Here is a 24,649-nt window from a genome sequence, read left to right as displayed (position 1 = left end):
ACTGATTTAATTAACATTGCCAAATATACTCAAAATACTAAGAAAATACTAAGTATTTCTTAGTAATACTAAGCAGAAAATACTAAGTATCAATGGAAATTTAATTGTGGAACATCTTAATATATGCCAAATAATCAGTTCTTAACTAAGTAGTTGATTATTATGAAATATGCAGCTTAAATGGAAAGAGAAATGTTTTTGGGTCCCATGTTTAATTTAACTGGACATTTTAGCCAAAGGCAGCACTGTTTTACCTAGGTATTGTCTAAGTTTTATAATGATAGTCATCTTTATGGTTAGGGCAATACCATTTTGTAGTTCCAAAAAGGAGACCTGAAATATAAGGAGCAAGTATGTCCTGCTGAATTATCCCAGCTTTCACACTTGCTGAAGGGTAGAGCAGAGAATGGGATACTTTTCACTGTTTCCCAATAATCTAGGAAAGCATGCTCCCTTATCTTTGTTATAGTTACATTTTAAAAGAAAATGGTGACATATATTTTAGTTATTTCTATTCATTCATTCATTCATTCATTCATTCATTCATTCATTCATTCGAGACACTGAGAGAAAGTCAGAGACACAGGCAGAGGGAGAAGCAGGCAGAAGGAGAAGCAGGCTCCCGGCGGGGAGACCATTCAATCCCAGAAACCCGGGATCATGCCCTGAGCTGAAGGCAGACGCTCAATCACTAAGCCACCCAGGTGTCCCATTTTAGTTATTTCTTTTACAGACTTGTTTTCTCCATTGATCTGAGAAGGGAGTCAAGTCCTTGAAGGCAGTAAATGGGGACTGATTTATTCCCAGCACCAAGTATGGTGCCAGATACGTCGTTGTAGTTGATAGATATATATCGAATTAAATTGAATGCTAATTAATTGAAAAATAGCATTAGGCATCAGAATCTTGCCTCATTATCTTTTTTCCCAATTTGAATCATTTCACTAAAAGTATGCTACATAAATGCCAAACTCTTGGCACTTTTTTTTTCATTTCTTCTTTTTTCTTCATTTTCATCTTCCAGATTCCTTGGTTTAAGACTATGCTATCTAGTATGATAGCCACTAGCCATATGTGGCTGTTCATAAATACTTGAAATGTGTTAGTCCAAATTGAGATGCGATTTTGAGGATTTAGTAAGAAAAAAGGAATGTAAAGTAACCTGTCATATATTTTATTGAACATGTGTTGAAATTATAATATTTTGAATATATTGGGCTAAATAAAATATGTCATAAAATTAATTTCACCTGTTTCTTTTTACTTTTTAAGAATGTAGCTACTAGAAAATATAAGATTATGTATGTGGTTCACATTGCATTTCTATTAGAGAGTGCTGATTTGAGGTCTGCTAAAGATAAGACCTCTACCATGAGTATTATTTGTGGGTCTTTGACACTTTATTTCTTAAACAAAAAAAGAAAAAACTTATGTGAAGCTCTTGGCCTACTGCCCAGCACATACTGGTTTTGGTAATTACTAGCTCCAACATTTAAAAACTTCTTTTTGAGATCTTACTATAAGAAGGAACTGAACTAGGCTCCAGGAATAAAAGGAAAATAAGATATGGTTCCTTTCTTCTAGGAACTTCAGTCTAGGAGGGGAGGTAGACATATAAATAGGTAAATAGAATATAATGTGAATGCAGGCAATAATGGAAGAAATGTACAATATATATTACTAGTACATAGGAAAAAGTGCATAACTGTTGAAAGGGGTAATCAGAAAGTTTGAGTAGCAGTTTGCCAGACTGATAGTGTGGAAAAGGGTATTTCAGGATTTAGGATGAGCTTTTGAAAAGAAAGAGAAGCTTTGAAAAAAAGTGTTCAGTAAGCTGGAGGGCAAAATGTTGGGGAGGATGTGGGCATTGAGGAGACTGTATTCTCGTAGCTAATATTTATTAGTTACTTACTGTTAGTCACTGTACTAATTACTATACTTACATTATTTCCTGGAGTCATACAACCTGTAAAATAGGTACTGTTATTGATGATTTTACCAAACGTAGGCTTTAAAGGGATTTAATAATTTTCTCAGGTTCGTAGCTGGTTGGTAGCAGAACTTACTATAAAAGCTGAGTCTGGCTTAGTTCTTAACCAGTTTTCATATGGCTCTTTAGAAATCATATCATCAAAAGACTTAAAGGACATTGCTGAAGGAGTTTAAGTGATCATGGGAGCCTCTGATTTTTGAACTATATAACTAGAGTTTTCAGATGTGACTCACAGGATACAGTGGGAGGTGAAAAGGAAGTAAATGGTCACAGTTGCTAGCAGGCAGCTTTCTCCTACACCTTCAAAATCAGTGCAGCTCCACTTTTCTTACTTTGATACATTGTGGTTTCATGCAGGGGAGTGATGTGGTCAAATATATGTTTTAGATTACTTTGGCAGCTCTGGAGGATAGAAGGGAGCTAGCTTACAAGGAGGGAGACTAGTTTAGAGGATATTGCTACAATATAGGGTTGAGAAGATAAGAACTCAACAGTGGACCTGTAGAAAAGAGCTACTTAGGCTGTAAAATCAGTAATATTTGGTGATTGGATGTGGGGAATAAAGACCAAATGTTTAATGGCAAATTTTCTAGTCTCCTTTCTGTGTCATATCCCTGTTTCCTGTATCTTCCTTTCCCAACTGGTATCACTTGTGCTTAGTTTTTCTAATAAAAAAATCAAATTTTGCCTTAATATTTAGAGAATCTATAACCTTTCTTAGTGCTAATATAGGCATATAGTCAGATTATATACCTTTGTTCAGTCCCTTCCTACTGCTTTTGAAAGTTACTGCCCACTGTTGCAGGTCTTTCTAAAAATTAAGATAATGCTGCACAGTTAAGAAATGGAAAGTTTGGGATCCCTGGGTGGCGCAGCGGTTTGGCGCCTGCCTTTGGTCCAGGGCACGATCCTGGAGACCCGGGATCGAATCCCACGTCAGGCTCCCGGTGCATGGAGCCTGCTTCTCCCTCTGCCTGTGTCTCTGCCTCTCTCTCTCTCTCTCTCTCTCTCTGTGTGACTATCATAAATAAATAAAAAAAAATTTTAAAAAATATTAAAAAAAAAAAAAAAAGAAATGGAAAGTTTAACACCCAGGGCTTTTCTTTTGTTACTTTTTCACTTACAATTTATATACTGATTGTTAATTTACAGCTAAAATTTTTACAAAGTGAACATATCTAATACTACCAGCACTCAGATCAAGAAATAAAGCTTTACCCCAGAAGTCCTCCTCATACTCCCTTTTAGTCATTATTCTCCCTTTAAAAGTAATCTCTGATACCTAATTTTGGCCCCTTATGTAAGTCTGACCTACCTGTATTTACAAAGAGAGTTAGGAATCCAGAAGACTAGCCTGTTATTTTCCTTCTTTCCATAGTACTTTTAGTTCAGTGAAACTTCAGAGTCAGAAACAATTTGTTTATTTGTTTGTTTTCGTTGTGGAATGCTTAGAAATGTGTGTATGTCATTCTAACAGTATTGTTTCTTTTTATGGAGTTTTATGGTTTTCAGAATGTTTTCTCATATGTTCTTTTCTGATCATCATGACAAGCATGTAAGGTTTATGTATACATTTTGTCACGTAAAAGTGTGATATTAGATGTCAGTATTTGGGATAATAAAATTGGTTCTTGGTAATATATATTACTTAGTAGTATGGTCCATTTTCCTAGAATTAGTTAATTAATTTGATTTTTCTTTAAAAATGAATTTTTATACAGGTTCTTGAATTAGTATTGGAAAACTTTGTTTATCCATGGTACAGGTATGTTCTTTCTATTAGATATTTTTTCTTTAGTGAATGCAGTTAAGTGTGCTAATGAAGTGTTTTCAACGTAGGTCAGGATTTCTTAACTTTGATACTATTGACATTTTAGGTCAAGTAATTCTTTGTTGTGGGGGACTGTCCTGTGCATTATAGGATATTTAGCAGAACCCCTGGTCTTTTTGCACCTCCTCATCCTTTTATTTGTGACCACCAGAGTGTCTTCAGAGATCGTCATATGTTACCCAGGAGGCATAATTGGCCCTAGAAAAGAACCATATGTATAGGCAATCAAACAGTTTAGCGATAGCAAAGAAAAACCTTGGCTCCTTTTTGAAAGAAAATTAGCTTAGAGAATTTCTCATCACTCCTAAATGGTGTGATTTAATATTTTATATGCACTTTTTATATTTGAAATAATTGTACATTTAGAGGATAAATTTATATCTAGATGTTTCATTAAATTGAAGGATAATTTTAATAGAATTTTCCTAGAATATTAATGTTTTTCCCAAAGTAACTTTGTTCAGTATCTGCTGTGGATATTCAAGTGCCCTTTGCCTTGCGGGATATAGAAAATAATTTAGATCTGAGAAATTAATCTAGTTTGAGAATCAGAAATTCAATGTATATATTTAATAAGTCTTTTCCTTACAAAAACATCTTGTATTTAGTTACATATTTGAATACTTACACCTATATGACTTATAACTGTAATATTTAATGACATCTATCCTCATTTTACATATTTTAAATTTTCTAATTAACACATGCTAGTAGGTGAGATGCTCTATATGTATTACACTTAATATCCAATTTATATACTGCATTTTCCTGAAAAGCTGTGTAAATTAATATTTTTATATTAATTAAGATATTCTATCTTAAATATGGGACAATTGCCATATAAGTAAAACTGGTGGAAGTCTTCCTGTAAATGAATCCTGTTGTAAAGACTCCCCCCATCCTGCCCATGCTCTGACCTTTCATTAAAGCTGGCTCTATTTCTAAATGATAAAGTATATTTTTTCTCCTCTGTGTAGTTATTGATGCTGACATAGCCACTTCCCTAGGATTGATAATGGGAAGCTTGGTTAATACAATTATCTTCCTTTATTCTGCCAAGGAACTTAATAGCACCATCTTCAGTTCAGGATATCACCACTAACATATCTTTCTTGCTTGTTTTGATTAGAGAAATGTCCTAATTCTTTTAGGGACCTCAGGACTTCAGGAAAATGAAAAGTAGCTCCTCAAAAAAAGGTTGTCAAAATTTGTTTAAAAATTTTTGAGTTTCAGTTTATTTTCTTTCTCAAATAGAACACATTTAAAAAAACTTTTTAGAGTTAATTTATATTATTAATTTATAAATAAACTGATTTAAATTTTTTTTTTGATTTAAAATTTTGTATTAATTTTGTTGCTCCTCCAAAATTATTCATTGTTTTATTTCATAGAAATTTCTTTGATGATGCTTAGGAAATGATTGGAGTATTATAAAAATATGACTTTGTACATGTGGTTGTCTACAGGGAAATACATGCTACAACTTAGTGATTATGTCTTAGTACTAGAATTATGAGAGATGTCTATTTTTTCTTTGTACATTTTAATCTTTTATTCTGTAATGTAATGCATTATTTGTTAAAAAAGTGAAGAAAAAAGCATAAATAAATAGAAAAAAGAGGAAGTTCTAAACTTTTCTTGGTTTCTAAAAAAGATAGCTGTATGTTTCTCTGAGCTTTTAAATACTTGCTTTTTTCCTTAATTGAAGGGATGTAACAGATGATGAGTCCTTTGTTGATGAACTGAGAATCACATTACGATTTTTTGCATCTGTCTTAATTCGAAGGATTCACAAGGTATATATGTATAATGAGAAATTTGGGAACTTGGGGTTTTACTATATTACTAAAGAGACTTTTAAAAATCTTAGTTTTACTTTATTCTATGCTGTATGTATTTTTAAAAAATTTTTTAGATTAAAAGATAAATGGGTCACTTTTGATTCATTGATAAATTTTACTTTCCTTAATGCTTAAATATCTTCATTTGTGCTGATTAGAAATAAAAAGACAGGTATAGAAAGAAAAGTCATGTTTCACTTAGATGAATTTACTGAGTAAATGGTGATGATTATGATCTCCTTTTTAAAAAAATTTTTAGGACATAATATGTGTATGTTTGGATCTTTGCCTGTATATAGTTAAGTGTGTTGGCTGTAGACACACATGCTTATATATTGCCTTGTCAGTTTGATAGGATTGGTATATTATGTGCTATTAGTAACTAAAGTTAAATCTTGTTAAATGTTTCTATACTTTTTTTGAGAAATTAACAATATAGTCAACCACTGTAGAAAATACATGCAAAAATTATGAATAAGCAGCTCACAAAAGAAAAATTTAAAAATGGCCAATAAATACTTGAAAATATGTTATTTTGATGGGATATTATTCTGTTGCTTATCATGTTGGGAATGATAAAGGATGATAATGTTTACTAATGGTGGTTGTAGGAAAACAGGCAAAGCAAATACAGATCGCAATTGGTATAATTCTTATACTGGAAGGCAGTTTGGCAACCTTTATTAAAAGACTTAAAAATGTCTACACTCCCAAATTTAATTCTGTTTTTGTTAATATATTATAAAGAAATAATTAGAAATATATATAAAAATATATGCCCAAAGATTCATTATAGTGTGATTTAAAATAAGGAAAACCAAAAAGAAAAACTGACATCTAATGATAAGATTGTTGATTAAAATACAGTACATGCCAATTACAGAATTCTGTGTGGCCATGAAAAATTATTTTGTAGAATAGTACTTATTTATATGAGAAATTATTTTTCTTAAATTATTTCAAGTGGAATAGGCTGGAATAATATATGTGATATTTTTCCACATTGAAAACAAACCTCATATAAGCTTGTTAATATGTGTATTAAGGGCATATAAATATCCTTATCATTGTTAACTTACTGTTGCAGTGGGTTGATGCTGATTTTTGATTATTCCTGTGCATTTCTTCTGTTCACCTTTGTTTTTTGGTATGAGCTTTTACCATTTAATAAATAGAAAATTGATAAACATTAACCATATTGTTTAAAAAAGGTCAAAGGCAGCTGTATAGACTATTTAATGGGAATAAGAGATTTGGTAAGAAATATCCATTGGTTGATACAACTTAGATTACTTAAATTACAACTTAGAGTAAGTCAAATAAAATTAATTGATCAAAAAGCTGACTCATTATAATACATTTATTGATAGGTATTAGAATAACTCTGCTCTGCTAAGCTTTGAGATAGCCTAGTGATTTTAAAATCAAAGTACTTCACATTTGATTGCATTATATGTATTTTTTGGTAACAGCTTTATTAAGGTCTACTTGGTATACTGGACAGTTCATCTATTTAAGTGTATAATTCAATGGTTTTTAGCATATTCCTCAATTTACTCAACCATCACCACAATTTTATAACATTTTTATCACCCAGAAGGAGACCTCATACGCTTTAGCCATTAACCCTTGTTCTTTCATCTACTTAGATCTAGCCAACAACTAATCTACTTTCTGTCTCTGTAGCTTTGTTTATTCTGGAGATTTCATATAAATGGAATCATGTAATATGTGGTCTGTTTTGACTGGTTATTTTGACTTGGCATAATGTTTTCAGAGTTCATCCATGTTACATTGTAGCATGCATCAGTACTTCTTTCTTTTTTTTTTTATGTCTGAATAATATTCCATTGTGTGGATATGCCACATTTTATTTATTCATCCAACAGTTGATGGACATTGGGATTATTTCCATTTTTTGACCCTTCTGGATAATGGAACCATAACATTTGTGTACAAGTGTTTTTGATGGTTATGGGCATATATGTTTTCATTTTTCTTGGGTACATATCTAGGAGTATAATTGTTGAGTCAAATGGTAACTCTATTTAACTTTTTGAGGAACTACCAGACTCTTTTCCAAAGTGGCTACACATTTTACATGCCCACCAGTTATGTGAGGGCTCTATTTCTCTATCTCCTTGTCACAACTAATTTTTATCTCATTTTTTAAATTTTAACCATGCCTAATGGGTATGAAGTAGTATCATTGTGGCTTTGATTTACATTTCCCTGATGACTTACATCTTTTCATATGCTTATTGGCCATTTGTATATCTTTTTTTGGAGAAATGTCTATTCAAATCCTTTTCCTATTTTTTTAACTGGATTGTCTATGTATTATTGAGTTATAAGCATCCATATATTTTCTTCTGTGTTCTGGATTGTTAAGCTTTCTGTCCTTTCTTTTCATTTTATCTGCATTACTATCCCAGCAGATAAGTAGATCATTATCATACCCATTTTATAGAAAGTAATTTTGTGAAAGTGTCAGAGGTAGTAATTAATGGGATTATGCCTGGTCATCTTATTCCTAGTACAATGTTCTATCCCTGATACTGTTACCTAAATAATACAAATTGGCAGTTTGGGGATAATGGAAATAATGAGTCATTGATGGTGGCCTTTTTTAAGATTAAAGTTTAATGATGAACCCATTATTTTACCATTTTGATTCTGACCTGAAGTCTCCAAAATGGGACTTAAAAATGAAAATTTTCATGAGTATTCTCAGATGATAAGATAATATAAATTGTTTGGAAATGAAAGCATTCTGTTTGTTAAATATTTGTTTATTAAATATTACAGCAGTTTGAAATAAGTCAATCGGAGGACAAACATTATATAGTCTCATTCGTTGGGGGAATATAAATAATAGTGAAAGGGAATAGAGGGGAAGAGAAAAGAAATGGGTAGGAAATATCAGAAAGGGAGACAGAACATGGAAGACTCCTAACTCTGGGAAACGAACTAGGGGTGGTGGAAGGGAGGAGGGCGGGGGTTGGGGGTAACTGGGTGGCGGGCACTGAGGGGGACACTTGATGGGATGAGCACTGGGTGTTATTCTGTATGTTGGCAAATTGAACACCAATAAAAAATAAATTTAGTATTATAAAAAAAATGAAAAAAATATTACAGCAGTATATAGTCATTGAGGACAAGAAGCCAGAGAGAAATGAGTAACGTTACTTTGCAATAAGGCATACTACTAAACAAAAATATCCCCCATTACTGAATATGTTTGATCTTATATAGCCAAAAAATATCTGTAAACTGATCTGGGCTTTACTGGTAAATCACTAAAAATTGAGAATTTATGATCATCACACTTATTAGATTTATCAACCTGTGATTTCCCCCTTCCTTTAATATAGAATTTAAAAAATTGAAACATTAACACAATATTTGGCTGTGATGCAATTTTTCATGCCTTTGATAAAGGGAAAATATAATGTGTTGAATTCTGTAGTAGAAGATAAGCCTGTTGAAGTCCAGTAAACATACTTTATGGTGATTCAGTTAATTTGCAATTTAGTTTTAGTTATTTTTTTGTCTCTTTTATGTGTGTACATATAAGCCTTCAATCTTCCATCACTAACCTACCATCCATAGTCAGTACAGTTTCCAGATTTTAAGCTGAAAAAATGTCTGTGGGGAATGATGAAATGCAATATTATTCCAAAATAGAATTCTTCTATATAACTTAAAACCAGGATTTATCTTGTTAAACTGAATTAAAAGACTTCATTTTTAAGTAACCTTAGTAAACAAATTTGTTGCCCCAAAGGGATGATAATTACTTGAGCTTTTTCTTTGAATGTATTTAAAAGAAACACATTAAAGAAATAAATCAAGAATAAAGATACTATTTTGTGAGAAAATTTAGTATATATATAATGTATGCGTATTAAGATATATTTTCTTTATTTTATTTTATTTTATTTTTTTTAAGATATATTTTCTTTAGAGTGGTAGAAAAACTTCCTAAGTTGCAGTTAGTAAGATCCAAGTATGTAAAGTGCTTTTAAATTATTTTTGAAAGATTCTACATAATATCTAATTTTTAAGATCATGTGTTCTGGTATCTTAATTATAGTGCTCCTGCCGTTTTAATTCAGTGATAATTGTTTTAAAAATTTTATTTTAATGTTGAATTTTTCTAGGTGGATATTCCATCTATTATAACCAAGAAACTTTTAAAAGCAGCAATGAAGCATATAGAAGTGATAGTTAAAGCCAGTCAGAAAGGTAATACAGTTTTCTACTATAAAGTTTGAGTGATTTTCATATACTTTCACCTTAAATACCTAAGTATAAATACTGATGCATTAATTGATTTTCACAAATGCTATGAAAGTATTCTTTTAAACCAAAATCCTTTTTTTTCCCCAAAAATCCTTTTTAATACTTTGTTTACAGTATAAGTGATTGTGAAAACTCAGGAATCTATGAAAATTCAAATATAGTTAACTTTTGACTGTCATCATTGATGACTGTCCTCTTCTTTTAAGTGATAGTCTGTTACCTTTATTATTCCTTCTGAGTTATCTCTCATCTCTTCCCCCCTTTCTCTTCTTAATGATTTTAACAGTTTTGCCCTATTCTAGCCCATTGCTACCATGTTAATTTCACAATACCACAATTCTCATGTTATCTCTACTAAAAAAAAATTTAGCGACTCTGTTATGGAGTCTACTTTCTAGTCAGGGATGCCTGGGCTCAGCGCTTTAGTGCCTGCCTTGGGCCCAGGGCATGAGCCTGGAGTCCCGGGATCAAGTCCCACATCATGTCTGCTTCTCCCTTTGCCTGTGTCTCTGCCTCTCTCTCTGTGTCTCTCATGAATAAATAAATAAAATCTTTAAAAATAAATAAATAAATAAATACTTTCTAGTCAAATATTTTGATTTACTCTTATATTTCACTATTATGTGTTGGCTGGGATCACCCATTTGCAGTTTTTTGTGAATGTCCTGGCCTTTATATGGTCATGATTTGCGTGTAGCATACGTTCAGCAAATGCTTTCTGATTGAATGAATGAAATCTTCATTTGGGACTTGTCTTGCTTTTAGATCAAACTGATTTTATTTTATTTTTTTTAACAAAATTACATTGATGCTCTATACTTTCTCTGCAAAACTGATTTCCTGATACCTGGGTGGCTCAGCAGTTGAGCATCTGCCTTCAGCTCTTGGAGTGATCCTGGGATTCCGGGATTGAGTCCCGCATCAGGCTCCCTCTGGGGAGCATGCTTCTCCCTCTGCCTATGTTTCTGCCTCTCTCTCTGTGTCTCTCATGAATAAATAAATAAAATCTTAAAACAAACAAACAAACTTATTTTCTTGTGTTTGCATTTAGTATTCTTTGTCAGTGTTTTCCCAGTGCTTTTGGTATTCTTTGTCAGTGCTACATACTATTCCATGTATGTAAATGTGTAGAAGAGGTTTCATGATCTTATTTTCTGACAATTACTATGTATTATATTCCCCTTCTGGAAATTCCCAGTAAATATTAGCATACCAAAATCTCTGAGTAGTCCTGTAGCAAAAAAAAAAAAAAAATATATATATATATATAGATATATATATATATCTTTATATATATATCTATATCTATATCTATCTATCTATATATATATCTTTAACTATTTAAATAGCTTTTAATTTCCATATCCCAAATTGGTTTGAGTATGGAACCAATATTCCCTCCTTCATAATATCAGTTAATATAAGCAGTTCATTTGGGGAAATTGTGTTCTAGGTAGAGTTGAAATCAAAATAAATCAAATTATTAGTTTGTTTTTTGGTATGAATAATTCTTCAGTTATGAGAAGCATTTCAAATTTTATGTATATATTTAAGATTTTTTCTGTGTTTATCATTTAATAACAGCTAAAAGTAGTTTTACCTTAAAAATAGTTAAAAAGAGTTTGAATATGTGTGATGTAATTGTTGAATAAAAATTAACAAATATTGGGACTCCTGGGGGCTTAGCAGTTGAGCATCTGCCTTTGGCTCAGGGTGTGATTCCAGTCCTGGGATTGTGTCCCACATCAGGCTGCCTGTGAGGAGCTTGCTTCTCCCTCTGCCTATATCTCTGCCTCTCTCTCTCTCTGTGTGTGTCTTTTTTTATTTTTATTTTTTTAAGATTTTACTTATTCATGAAATACACAGAGAAAGGGAGAGAGAGGCAGAGACACAAGCAGAGGGAGAAGCAGGCTCCATGTAGGGAGCCTGACGTGGGACTCGATCCCGCGTCTCCAGGATCACGCCCTGGGCCGAAGGCAGGTGCTAAACTGCTGAGCCACCAGTGATCCCCTCACTGTGTCTTTCATGAATAAATAAAATCTTAAAAAAAATTAACAAATATCATTATCCTGTCACTGATAAAAACAAACTTGAAGATAGCAATGATCTTATAAGAGCCATTTTGTCAAGGCTACTTTACTATCAGAAAAAAATTGGGAGATGCCTGGGTGGCTTAGTGGTCGAGCATCTGCCTTCAGCTCAGGTTGTGATCCCGGGGTCCTGGGATCAAGTTCCATGTCAGGCTCCCCATGGGGAGCATGCTTCTCCCTCTGCCTATGTCTCTGCTTCTCTCTCTGTCTCTTTCATGAATAAATAAATCTTTAAAAAAAAAGAAAACATTTGGGGTGCCTGGGTAGCTCAGTTGGTTAAGCCTCTGCCTTTGACTAAAGTCATGATCCCGGGGTCTTGGGATTGAGCCCCACATCGGGCTCCTTGCTCAATGGGGAGCTTGCTTCTCCCTCTCTCTCTGCCTACTGCTCCCCCTGCTTGTGCTGTCTTGCTGTCTCTCTCTTGGTCAAATAAATAAATTCTAAACTCCCCCCCCCAAACCCCACAAAAAAACAACAAAAAAACCCATAGGGGCATCTGGGTGTCTCAGTTGGGTAAGCATTTGCCTTTGGCTCAGGTTGATTCCAAGGTCCTGGGATCCAGCCCCAAATCTGGCTCACTGCTCAGTGGAAAGTCTGCTACTTCCTCTCCCTCTGCCCCTCTCCCTGTGTGCACATGCTCTCTTTCTCTCTCTCTCTCATGTACAGAAATAAATTCTTAAAAAAAAACAAAACAAAACAGAAAAAGTGGGGTTTTTATTAGTAAATTTATTATTATTATTATTTTTAAAGATTTTATTTTTAAGTAATCTCTACCCGCTATGTGGGGCTCAGACTCACAACTTGGATATCAAGAATCCCAATCCACTGATTGAGCCAGCCAGGTGCCCAGTAAATTTTACTTTTTAGAGCAGGTTAAATTTATAGAAAAATTGAGCAGGAAATATAGATATATATATACGGGGTGCTCATGTATCTTCATCTTTTCCCCATTAACATCTTGTATTATTTGCTACATTTGTTACTTTTGATAAACAAATATTGACATATTATTATTAATTAAAGTCCACAGTTTTCATTAGGGTTTACTCTTTGTATTATACATTCTACTGGTTTTGACAAATGCATAATGCCATCTATCTGCCATTACTGAATAGTTTCACTGCTTTAGAAATCCCCTGTGTTTCACACAGACATCTCCCTCTTTCCTTCATGAACCTCGGGCAACCATTGATCTTTTTGTTGTCTGCACAGCTTTGCCTTTTCCTGAATGTGATATAGTTAGAATCATACTATAGCCTTTCCAGACTTCCTTCTTTTATTTAAAAATACGGATTTAAGGCTCCTCAGTGTCTTTTCATGGCTCAATAGCTCATTTCTTTTTATTGCTCAGTTATATTCCAGTGTATGGATATGCCACAGTTTATTTATCCATTCACCTATTGAAGGACATTTTGCCTGCTTCCAAGTTTGGGTACTTATGAATAAAGCTGCTGTAAACATTTATGTGCTGGTTTTTATGTGGGAGAAGTATTTTTTAATCTAGTCATTTTTCTAAAGATAGATACTTTGAACACAGGCTCTGAGTAAATAGAGACACCGTTTATTTTTAGCTGAATTATCAGTTTAAATAAAATTCCCCAATTTTTTTTTATCTCTAACAGAGTGGTGATGTGTGTGTGTGTGTGTGTGTGTGTGTGTGTGTGTGTGTGTGTGTTTGAAATTTATTATTTTAGTTTGAAATTTATTATTGAGTCTTTACAAGGGGGAGTTGCTAATTTGGTACTATTAATGCAAAAAATGGTTCCCAACTATAAAATCACCATAAAATGCTAGATTTGATTAATTAATAACATTGTAGTTAATGAGATCCATAGAATTAAAAGGCCTGAGATTAGATGGGCTTTTATTTTATTCACATGTCCTGGCATTCTAAATATTGCAACAGTGAATTAGATAGACTTATAAAAAACAGTTTTCAGGTTTTTGAATTTTCATTACTTTAATACATGGTTTTGTTTTCTAAATTTTTTGGCCTCACAATTGTGCATTGTTCAGAAGTTAATTAAAGGTTTATCTCTTCATTCATATTCCTTTTACTCTCTGTGTTTTCTTTGCAATCTTGTCTCTTGAGAATAGGGATTAGATCACCGTTTTCTGTCTGTGTATGTACTGTTGTGGCTCTTAGAAATACTGAATGTGGGCAGCCCAGGTGGCCCAGTGGTTTAGTGCTGCATTCAGCCCAGGGCCTGATCCTGGAGACCCCGGATCGAGTCCCATGTCAGGCTCCCTGCATGGAGCCTGCTCCTCCCTCTGTCTGTGTCTCTGCCTCTCTCTCTCTCTGTGTCTCTCATGAATAAGTAAATAAAATCTTAAAAAAAAAAAGAAATACTGAATGTATACACATTAGAAGTAGTAGTTTAATTATTTTTTAAAAAAGATTATTTGTCAGAAAGAGGAAGAGAGCACTTACAAGCAGGGGGAGTAGTAGAGGGAGAGTGAAAGGCAGGTTCTCTGCTGAGCAGGGAGCTTGACATGGGGCTTGATCCTAGAACTCTGGGATCATGACCGTAGCCAAAGTCAGATGCTTAACTGATTGAGCCACCCAGGTGCCCTGCACTGGTTTAATTTAAATTAATAGTAAATTGCGCAGAAGGACCTTACTTTCCAGTTTTTCATCCTAAAGGTATCTCTTTGTCATGGATTCTGAAGACCTTTCCTGTTTTGGTCGGAAACTGCTAAATGATTAGGCAGTAAATGTACTGATGATTAGTGGGAATTAATCCATGCTCTGTTTTCCAGCATCTATATTTTGCTTATATTCTTAATTATGATTTTCCTCCCTATATTCTTTTTTATCTTTTGGTTGATTATTTTCTCATTATCTAGAGCTACAAAAAGCTTTCATGTTTGACAGATGTTGGATAGATTCCAATCTGGTTTTTTAATTTATATATTGTGTGTGAATGCTTAATCACATTGAATGTTATAATTTTTATTCACTTTGCATAGTGACTTTTCAGTGTTTATATCTACTTATATCTACTCTTTATTGCTATGGGAACTGAGGCTCATAGGGTTTATATCATTTGTTCCAGATCATATTAGTTAAGTATAGCTGGAATTTAGCATGGCTTAGTCTTATTTTAAATTCTGGCTCATGACAAATTTTTAAAAGGTCTGTGCCCTAAATTCTTGGAGAAAATGCTTAGTAAATAATGGCATAACTATGAAATAAAATGCATTTCTTGTAAAAACTACATCCATCTTTACCAGTCTTTCTTTTGTATCTCAGGCACAGGTAGCCTTCATTTACCTTCTTACTACTCACACTATTAGAATGTATATATTGGCTTTTTGGGGTTAGTGTGCTTGGCATCCTCTTTAAATAAAAGTAGAAGAAAATAGTCAAATGCCATTGAATTACAGTTAAGATTCCTTTCATAGACTCCATGGTTTTAAACTTGGCACAAAGTGCAAATAGGGGAAAGCATGACTTGTTTTCTTCCATGTCTTTTGAGGTGTGTAAAAAAGAGTGACAATACTATTACCTTTAAGTTAAAATATTAGTTTGGAGCACTTGGGTGGCTCAGGCAGCTAAGTCTCTGACTCTTTGATTTCGGCTCTGATCATGATCCCAGGATCATGAGATGGAACCCTGCATCAGGCTCCACACTCAGCAGAGTCTGCTCTAGAAGCTCTCCCTTTTCCTCTGCCCTTTCCCACTGCCCACCCCTCAACTGTCTTTCTAAAATACTAGTTTAATACTTGGCCTTTGAAGAAAAATTTCTTTTAGGGATGCCTGGGTGGTTCAGTGGTTAAGCGTCTGTCTTCGGCTCAGGGCGTGGTCCTGGAGTATCAGGATCCAGTCCCGTATCAGGTTCCCTGCATGGAGCCTGCTTCTCCCTCTGCCTGTGTCTCCGCCTCTCTGTGTGTCTCTCATGAATAAATAAATAAAAATTTTTAAAACAAATTTCTTTTATTTATTTTTATTTTTTTTAAAGATTATTTATTTATTTATTAGACACACACACACACACACAGAGACAGGCAGAGGGAGAAGCAGGCTCCATGCAGGGAGCCCGACGTGGGACTTGATCCCGGGTCTTCAGGATCTCGCCCTTGGCTGAAGGTGGCACTAAACTGCTAAGCCACTGGGGCTGTCCAGATTTCTTTTATTTTTTAACTTACTTAAAAAGATTTTATTTATTTATTCATGAGAGACCCAGAGAGAGGAGGAGACATAGGCAGAGCCAATGCGGGACTCAATCCCAGGAGCCTGGGATCACAGCCTAACCCAAATGCAGATGCTCAACCACTGAGCCACCCAGGCACCCTGAAAGTTTTCTTTTAATATGTTTTATCATCAGTTAATATTTATTAAGTAATTTATCTCTTCATAGGACTTCTGCCATAAACAGTTCCGTATCTCTTATGTCCTATATTCTGAACAGAAGACCTAGAACTTAACCTAAGAAGCCAGTTTTTATACTATAAATGCTTTAAAAGTTTACCTGAATGATTTATTTATTTATTTATTTTTAAAGATTTTATTTATTCATGAGAGACACACGGAGAGAGGCAGAGACGTAGGTAGAGGTAGCAGTAGGCTCCCTGAGAGGAACTCGACACAGGACTCAATCTCAGGACCTGGAGATCATGGCCTGAGCCAAAGGCAGATGCTCAAGCACTGAGCCACGCAGGCATCCCTACCTGAATTTAAATATGAAAGCAGAGACAAAGAATTTTTTTTTTTTAATTTTTATTTATTTATGATAGTCATCAGAGAGAGAGACAGAGAGAGAGAGAGGCAGAGACAGAGGGAGAAGCAGGCTCCATGCACTGGGAGCCCGACGTGGGATTCGATCCCGGGTCTCCAGAATCACGCCCTGGGCCAAAGGCAGGCGCTAAACCGCTGCGCCACCCAGGGATCCCCGAGACAAAGAATTTTAACAGGATTTGTGTGTGTGTGTGTGTGTGTGTGTGTGTGTGTTTGCAGAAGATGAACAAGGTATAACTTCTGATAATAGTTTTATATGTGCTAGAAGTTGTCTGTAGTTTTTTCCACTTTTCAAAATAAATATTTGCTTTTGTTTAATATCATTTGCAAAGTAGTGATATGAATTAAAATTCTTGTTTGCCGTGGGGAAAGGTCTTTTTATCAAATTTTTAATTTATCAATTAAACTTCTGGCAAAAAAAAAAACTGGCAAGGAGGAAAATTATTACTCTTATATCCTGTTTGTAAAAAATTTGCCAGTAGAATACATATTGGAAAGAGAGGGCTAGGAAAGGAATGACTGTGTAAATGGTTTACTGTTGGTTAGTAGAAATGGCTGAAGTTATTTAGTGTTGCTTAACTTCTTTCAATATTTATTTATCTTATCTCTATTTATAGTAGAAAATACAGAGTTTTTACAGCAAGCTGCTTTAGAAGAATATGGCCCAGAGCTTCATGTGGCTTTGAGGAGCCGAAGAGATGAATTACACTATTTAAGGAAACTTACTGAACTACTTTTTCCTTATATTTTACCTCCTAAAGCAACAGACTGCAGGTATAAATAGTCCGGAAAATGTCATAGCAGTATTTGCATACCATGCCATATGTATATTGTTATTCTGATCATAATAGGAGTATACTAAAACTTGAGATTAACCTGTGATGTGAGGAACTTTGCATTTAAGAAATATAATTTGTCAGGTCTTAAAATGCCATTTTAGGTGCTAAGCACTCATGATGTGTTGTGTTACTTAGAGTTTTTTTGAGGGGGAAGTGATCTTAGGAAATCAAGATAAATATGAATAAAATCAGCTTTTCTTTTTTTTTAATCAAATAGGAACTATTCATTTTCTTTTTTTAATTTTTTTTAAGAATTAGCTTTTCTTAAATTTGAGATCATTATACTTTGTTAATTCCTCTGTCTTCCATTTTAAAGACATAAACATTCTGACTCAGTAACAGAAAACTTTGAACAAACTAAACAAAGTTTGCGTTTTAAGGTTATACCTCTGAAGAATAATTAGAATTGATCTAGACCATCCTTTTTCTGGTAGAAACATGTTTAGATTATTCCATAAACTTACCTCATTACTTTCACCCTGATAATTCTTAGAGGAGAAACCATGGCTTATTTTTAGTGATGTACTTTTAAATTTTATTTATTTAAGTTTTATTTTTAAGTAATTACACTCAAAGTGGGATGTGAACTTACCAGTTGATCTAGAAACTCCTAGATCAAGAGTTGCATGTACTGTACTGACTGAGCCATCCAAGCATTCCCTGCAGTAATGTACTTTAAATATTACTTTATTTTATTTATAACATAAAATTTGTATCAAAAAATACTAGTATTTTAAATATTTTAATGAAAATATTTTTATTTGAACAGATTAATGTATAATATTTAAATATTATAATTATGAAATGTATTAGACTATTAAAAACTTACTTGCTTTAAACATTAATTTAAAAGTGTATTAAATATTTTAAATATTCTGAGGTGGGGATGTTTTCTAATCCTCATCCAAATCCCTCCTGTTAAGGAAATGCTTTTTTCTCTTAAACAGTACTTCTTTTAGCCAGTTCAGGAATCCAAGTATGGTCTGTGAACCACTAGCATAAATGAGCATTATTTGGGAACTTTAAAGAAATTCAGAATCTTGGGGGACATATTTACTGGATTATAGCATTTTAGTGAGATCTCCAGGTAAGAATGGATGTAAATCACTAAATATATACAATATTGTTTGTTTTTCCAGATCCCTGACTTTGCTTTTAAGAGAGATCCTCTCTGGTTCGGTATTCCTTCCTTCTTTGGATTTCCTAGCTGATCCAGTAAGGCTTAAAAAATGGTTTTAAATTGTGGTAAAATACTATAACATCAAGTTTATCATCTTAAATGTTTTTGTACATACAGTTCAGTGGTATTAAATACACTCATTTTTGAGCAGCCATCACTACTACCCATCTCTAGAACTCTTCATCTTACAAAGCTGAAATCCTATAGCCATTAAATAGTAATTCTCCATTCTTCCTTCCTCCTATATACTGGCAACTACTACCATACTTTCTATCTCTATGAATTTGACTCTTCCTGGTACCTTGTATAAGTGTGTCCGTGCAGTATTTGTCTTTTATGATGGCCTTATTTCCCTTAGCATAATGTCCCCAAGATTCATCCACTTTGTAGCATATATTAGAATTTCCTGCCTCATCAAGACTGAATAATATTCCATTGTAGGTATATACCATATTTTGCTATTTATTCATCCATTGGTGGACACTTGAGTTGTTTTTACTTTTGAACCAGTATGATTTTGAAGAAGCAGGACTAATTTATAAACATTTTAAATGCTGAAGTTAGAATAACTTTTTCTTTGCCCACTTTCTTTTTATTGCCCTGCATTTTTTTTTTTTAAGATAGATTGATTGATTTGAGAGGGAGAGCATAAGCATGAGCTGGGGTAGCGGTAGAGGGTGAGGGAGAGGGAAAGAGAATCCCAGCAGACTCCCTGTTAAGTGTGGAGCCTAGCATGGGGTTCATTCCTACAATCCTGAGATCATGACCTGAGCTGAAATCAAGAGTCAGATGCTCAACCAACTAATCCACCCAGGCATCCTCTACATTGCAGATTTTTTAAAGTGCCTCTATGTTACATATGTACAACTGCTTTGCCGCTGTTCCATTTGTTTCTTTATTTTTCTAGAAACTTTCACAATATGCAGAAAGTTTTGAGAATTTTGGGCAGAATATAGTAATAGAATTATTTTGACCTATGTGTATTATTTTCCATTAGGATACTGTGAATCATTTACTTATCATCTTCATAGATGACAGTCCAGTGAGTATTGAGTATTAACTTTGAATTTTGATTCATATCTGTCAAAGCGTACGATACTTTTATTGAATTAATAAATTCTCTTTCTTCATAGCCTGAGAAAGCAACTGAACTGCCTTCCCCTTTGGTTCCATTCTTGCAGAAATTTGCAGAACCTAGAAATAAAAAGCCATCTGTAAGTATTTTTAGCAATAATGTATATTATTGTTAAAATTTTTATTTACTTGGGGCACTTGGGTGGCTCAAGTCGTTGAGCATCTGCCTTTGGCTCAGGGCATGATCCCGAAGTCCTGGGATCGAGTCCCACATTGGGTTCCCTGCCTGGAGCCTGCTTCTCCCCCTGCTGTGTCTCTGCCTCTTTCTCTGTCTTTCATGAATAAATAAAATCTTTAAGAACATTTTTTTGCTTATTTATTTTTTAAAGATTTTATTTATTTATTAGAGAGAGAGGAATAACATGAGTAGTGGGTTCGGGGCAGAGGGGGGAGGAGAAGCAGACTCCCTGCTGAACAGGGAGCCTGACGTGGGGTTTGATCTCAGGACCTGGAGATCATGACCTGAGTTGAAGGCAGACACTTAACTGACTGAACCACTCAGGCTCCCCTATTATTTTTGATATAAACTATTTTATCAGTGTTGATATATGGACTTGACTTACTCTTCTCCCATATTGTTTCAAGGTGCTGAAGTTAGAATTGAAGCAAATCAGAGAACAGCAAGATCTCTTATTTCGTTTTATGAACTTTCTGAAACAAGAAGGAGCGGTGCATGTATTGCAGATATGTCTGACTGTGGGTGAGGCTTACCTGTGCACTTTACCAAAGTCATTTTTACACTTTTTAATGTATTTGTTATATACTGTAAATACATTTGAATGTTTAGATCACATCTGATTTTGTAGTTGTCATGTGTCATTGTACTAAATTTCATTTTACTAGAAAATCTAAGTGCATCTTTGACTTGTCTCTTAAGTGTCCACTTCTTTCCAGATTGGAACATAAGTTATAACTAACTTCAACCAACTGACTTATTTTTAAATATAACTTTAAAAAATTGATATATAATTTACACAGTGAAACTCATAGAATTTAAATGCAAACTTTGATGAGTTTGACACATCTATACATCTGTGTAACCTACACCTTTATCAAGATATAGAACATTATCATCACCCCAGAAAGTTAGGACCCTTCCCAAACACTCCCACTCCTCCCAAGCAGTCACAGGTCTCATTTCTCTAGCCACAGATTAGTTTTGACTGTACAGTTTCCTTATATAAATGGAGTACGTTGTATGTGCTCTTTTGTGCCTGGCTTCATTAGTTCAGGATAATGCTTTTTAAGATTGGTTCATGTTGTATAGAGGAATAGTTTGCTCTTTTTTAGTGTTAAGTAGTAGTCTTTTGTATGAGTGTACCATGGTTTTGTTTTGTTTTTATTTTTGTTTTAATTCATTCCTCTTATGGATGAGTATATCTGTACTGCTTTCACTTTTGGGCTATTATGAATAAAATCGCTCTGCACATTCCTGTATAAGGCTTTCTGTTGAGTGTATTATGTTTAATAACTGGAAGTAGAATTACTGGGTCACAGGGTAGATATATATATTTTGTTTTATGAGAAATTACCACATTGTTTTCCAAAGTTATTGTACTCTTTGGCTCTTTCTAGCAAAAGTGTGAAAATTCTAGTAGCTCCATACCTTTATCAAAATTTGGTGGTTTTGTCTTTTTAATATTAGCCATTTTAGTGGGTGTGTGGTGGTATCTTATTGTGCTTTTAATTTGCATTTCTCTAATGACTGCTGTTGAACATTTTATCATATGCTTATTGGTCATTCAGTTCTTTGTATGGTGGAAGTGTTTAAGTCTTTTGCTTATTTTTTTATTGAATTGTTTTTCTTTTTGTCATTAAATTATAGGAGTTCTTTATATATTCTAGATGTAAGTCTTTTGTCAGAAATAAATAATAAGAATATTTTCTTCCAGACTATGGGTTATCTTTTCATTTTCTTTTAATGAGTAGAATTTTAAAATTTTGATGATATTCAGTATATATTTTTAATTTTATGGTTAGTGCTTTCAGAGACTTCTATTAGAAATCTTTGTTAACCTAAGTCAAAGTGATACTTGCTCATTTTTCTCTGGACGCATTATAGTTTTATATTTTACATGTAGGTTTGTGATCTTGAAATATTTTCATGTTGATATTAGGTAGGGGTGGAGGTTCATTTTTTCCCTCCTATGGGTATGGATATCCAGTTTTTCTGATACTGATTTTTTTAAGAGGCATTTTTTCCCCATCTTGAGTTTCTTTGGCATCTTGTTAAATTATTTGACCATATATGTGTGTCTGGATTCTCTTTTTTTCCATTGATTCATATGTCCGATTTTTGACCAATACCACAGTCTTGATTACTGTGACTACATAAGATGTCTTGAATCAAATTGCCTATTTCCACACACACACACACACACACACACATGCACATACATGCTCATGGATACACATACATACATGCACACACACAAAGCCTACTTTGTAGGTTTTTTTTTTTTTTTTTTTTTTTTTTTTAGAATTGCATTAAATCTATTGTATAGATTAACTCAGGGAGTAGTGCCATCTCAACAGTATTTGGTTTCCAGTGTATATACATGGAATATTTTTCCATTCATTTCATTTCAGCCTTATTTAATTTCTCTCTATAATGTTTCATAGTTTTCACTGTAGGTCTTTATGTTTTTGGAGGTATTTGCATGTGGTATTTAAAATAATTTTAAAATTGTGGCTAATGTACAGAAATAGAATGGATTCTTTTGCATATTGACTCTGTATCCTGTACCATTGCTACATTCACCTACTAGTTCTATAAGCTTTTTTGTACATTTCCTTAAGATTTTCTACGTACATAATTATGTCATTTGCAAATATAGTTTAAGTTTTTCCTTTATAGTGTTTATGCCTTTTATTTCTTTTTATTACCTATTGCAATGGTTAGGACCTTTACTTTAATGTTGAATTGAAGGGGGGTGAAAGTTGACATCCTTAAAAAAAAAAGAAAGTTGACATCCTTGCTTTGTTCCTGCTCGTAGGGGGATATCACTTAGTGTTATTCCATTATGTATGGTATTAGTCTGGGTTTCTTTTTGTAGATATCGTTGATTAGATTGAGAAAGTTTCCTTCTCTTCCTGGTTTGCTGAGAGTTTTTATCATGAATTGATACTAAATTTTTTGAATGTTCTTAATGCATCTCAGTAACCTATTTTATTGTCACTGAGTTATTTCCATGTGGAGCTATAGTGATGTCCTCCCTTTATTGGTAATTTGTACTTTCTTTTTCTTAATCTCTAGTGCTAGGGGTTTTATCAAATCTATTAATATTTTCGATTTGCTAATTTTCTACTTTTATTTTTATTTTCTTCTAATTACATTGAGTTCAGTTTGCATTTCTTTTTCTGGTTTCTTAATTTTATTCCTGGCTTCTTTTTGAATACAGGGTTTTTAAAAACTATAAATTTCTGTCTATGAATTCCTATATCTAAATTTCCAAAATTTTGGATATTTGAGTTTTTTTTTTTTAAAAGATTTACTTATTTTAGAGAGAGAGCATGAGAGTGGGATAGGGGCAGAGGGAGAGGAAGAGTGAGAACTTCAAGTAGACTTTCCAGTGAGTGGAGCCTGATGTGGGTCTTGATCTTATGAGATTATGACCTGAGCTGAGATCAAGAGTTGGATGCTTAACTGAGTGAGCCACCCGGATGCCCCTGTTGTTTTTTGTTTTTTGTTTTTCGTTTTTGTTTTTATTTTTATTTTTTTTTAAGATTTTATTTATTTATTCATTACAGACACACACAGAGAGAGAGGCAGAGACACAGGCAGAGGAAGAAACAGGTTCCATACAGGGAGCCTGACGTGGGACTCAATTCCGGGTCTCCAGGATCATACCCTGGGCTGAACTGCTGGGCCACCAGGGCTGCCCTGTTTTGGTTTTTAAATAAGCTCTACACCCAGCGTGGGGCTTGAACTCACAACCCTGAGATCAAGAATCACATGCTCTACTGACTAAGCCCCCAAATATGTGATGTTTTTTATTGTAATTAAGTTTTAAATATTTTTAAATTTCCCTGTGGTTTATTCTTTGACTTAAATTTACCAACATTTGGAGATTTTTGAGATATCATACTGTGGTGGTTTTCTAATTTAATATTGTTATTAGGAGTGCCCAGGTGGATCTGACTCTTGATTTTGCCTCAGGTCATGATCTCAGGGCCCAGGGAACAAGCCCTATGTGGGACTTATTGCTCATCTTGGAGTCTGCTTAAAGATTCTTTGTCTCCCTTGCCCCTCCCCAGTCTCCAACCCCGCTTGGCTTGTGCATGTGCGTGCTCTTTCTCTTTCTCTCAAATAAATAAATCTTTAAAAAAAATACTGTTCTGAAAAAAAAATACTGTTCTGGTCAGACAACTTATTCTATGTGATTTCAGTCTTTTTCAAATTTATTGAAACTTGTTCTGTAGCTCCTCCATATGTCTTAATGTTCCCTGTTTGTGTGAGAACTTCTGTTTTGCTTTGTTGGGTAGTGTTCTATAAATGTCAATTTGGTTAAGTTGATGGATTGTCTAAAAATATTCTGTATTCTTTATGATTTTTTTAATGGATTCGCTATTTTTACCTTCAGTTTTGTAATTTTTTTCCCATGTATTTTGAACATTATTATTAGGTACAGACACATTTAAGATTGTTATATCTTTATGATGAATTTGTCCTTTTATCATTATAAAATGTTCTTATCT

At 33.7% G+C, this 24,649-nt stretch overlaps 1 protein-coding gene across 18 annotated transcripts in view; it reads left to right on the top strand.

Annotated features, from left to right (window-relative positions):
• The window catches only part of SNX14 (sorting nexin 14), a 74,521-nt gene that overhangs the window by 14,981 nt on the left and 34,891 nt on the right, over positions 1-24,649 (top strand). For 9 of the 18 annotated variants that reach the window (XM_072736715.1, XM_072736707.1, XM_072736735.1 and 6 more), the window contains 8 exons: positions 3,715-3,758; positions 5,533-5,620; positions 9,829-9,913; positions 17,419-17,572; positions 18,777-18,852; positions 19,815-19,859; positions 19,951-20,031; positions 20,537-20,651. In XM_072736715.1, coding sequence (XP_072592816.1) covers positions 3,715-3,758; positions 5,533-5,620; positions 9,829-9,913; positions 17,419-17,572; positions 18,777-18,852; positions 19,815-19,859; positions 19,951-20,031; positions 20,537-20,651 — 688 coding nt within the window. Of the gene's footprint in view, positions 1-3,714; positions 3,759-5,532; positions 5,621-9,828; positions 9,914-17,415; positions 17,573-18,776; positions 18,853-19,814; positions 19,860-19,950; positions 20,032-20,536; positions 20,652-24,649 lie in introns of all 18 variants that reach the window. The other 9 variants (XM_072736749.1, XM_072736690.1, XM_072736700.1 and 6 more) reach the window with 1 other exon arrangement.

This window comes from Vulpes vulpes, chromosome 1 (assembly GCF_048418805.1).
Source record: "Vulpes vulpes isolate BD-2025 chromosome 1, VulVul3, whole genome shotgun sequence".
Lineage (NCBI taxonomy): Eukaryota > Metazoa > Chordata > Mammalia > Carnivora > Canidae > Vulpes > Vulpes vulpes.
Note: the sequence above shows the minus strand (reverse complement) of the source record. Positions and strands in the feature narration are given on the sequence as shown.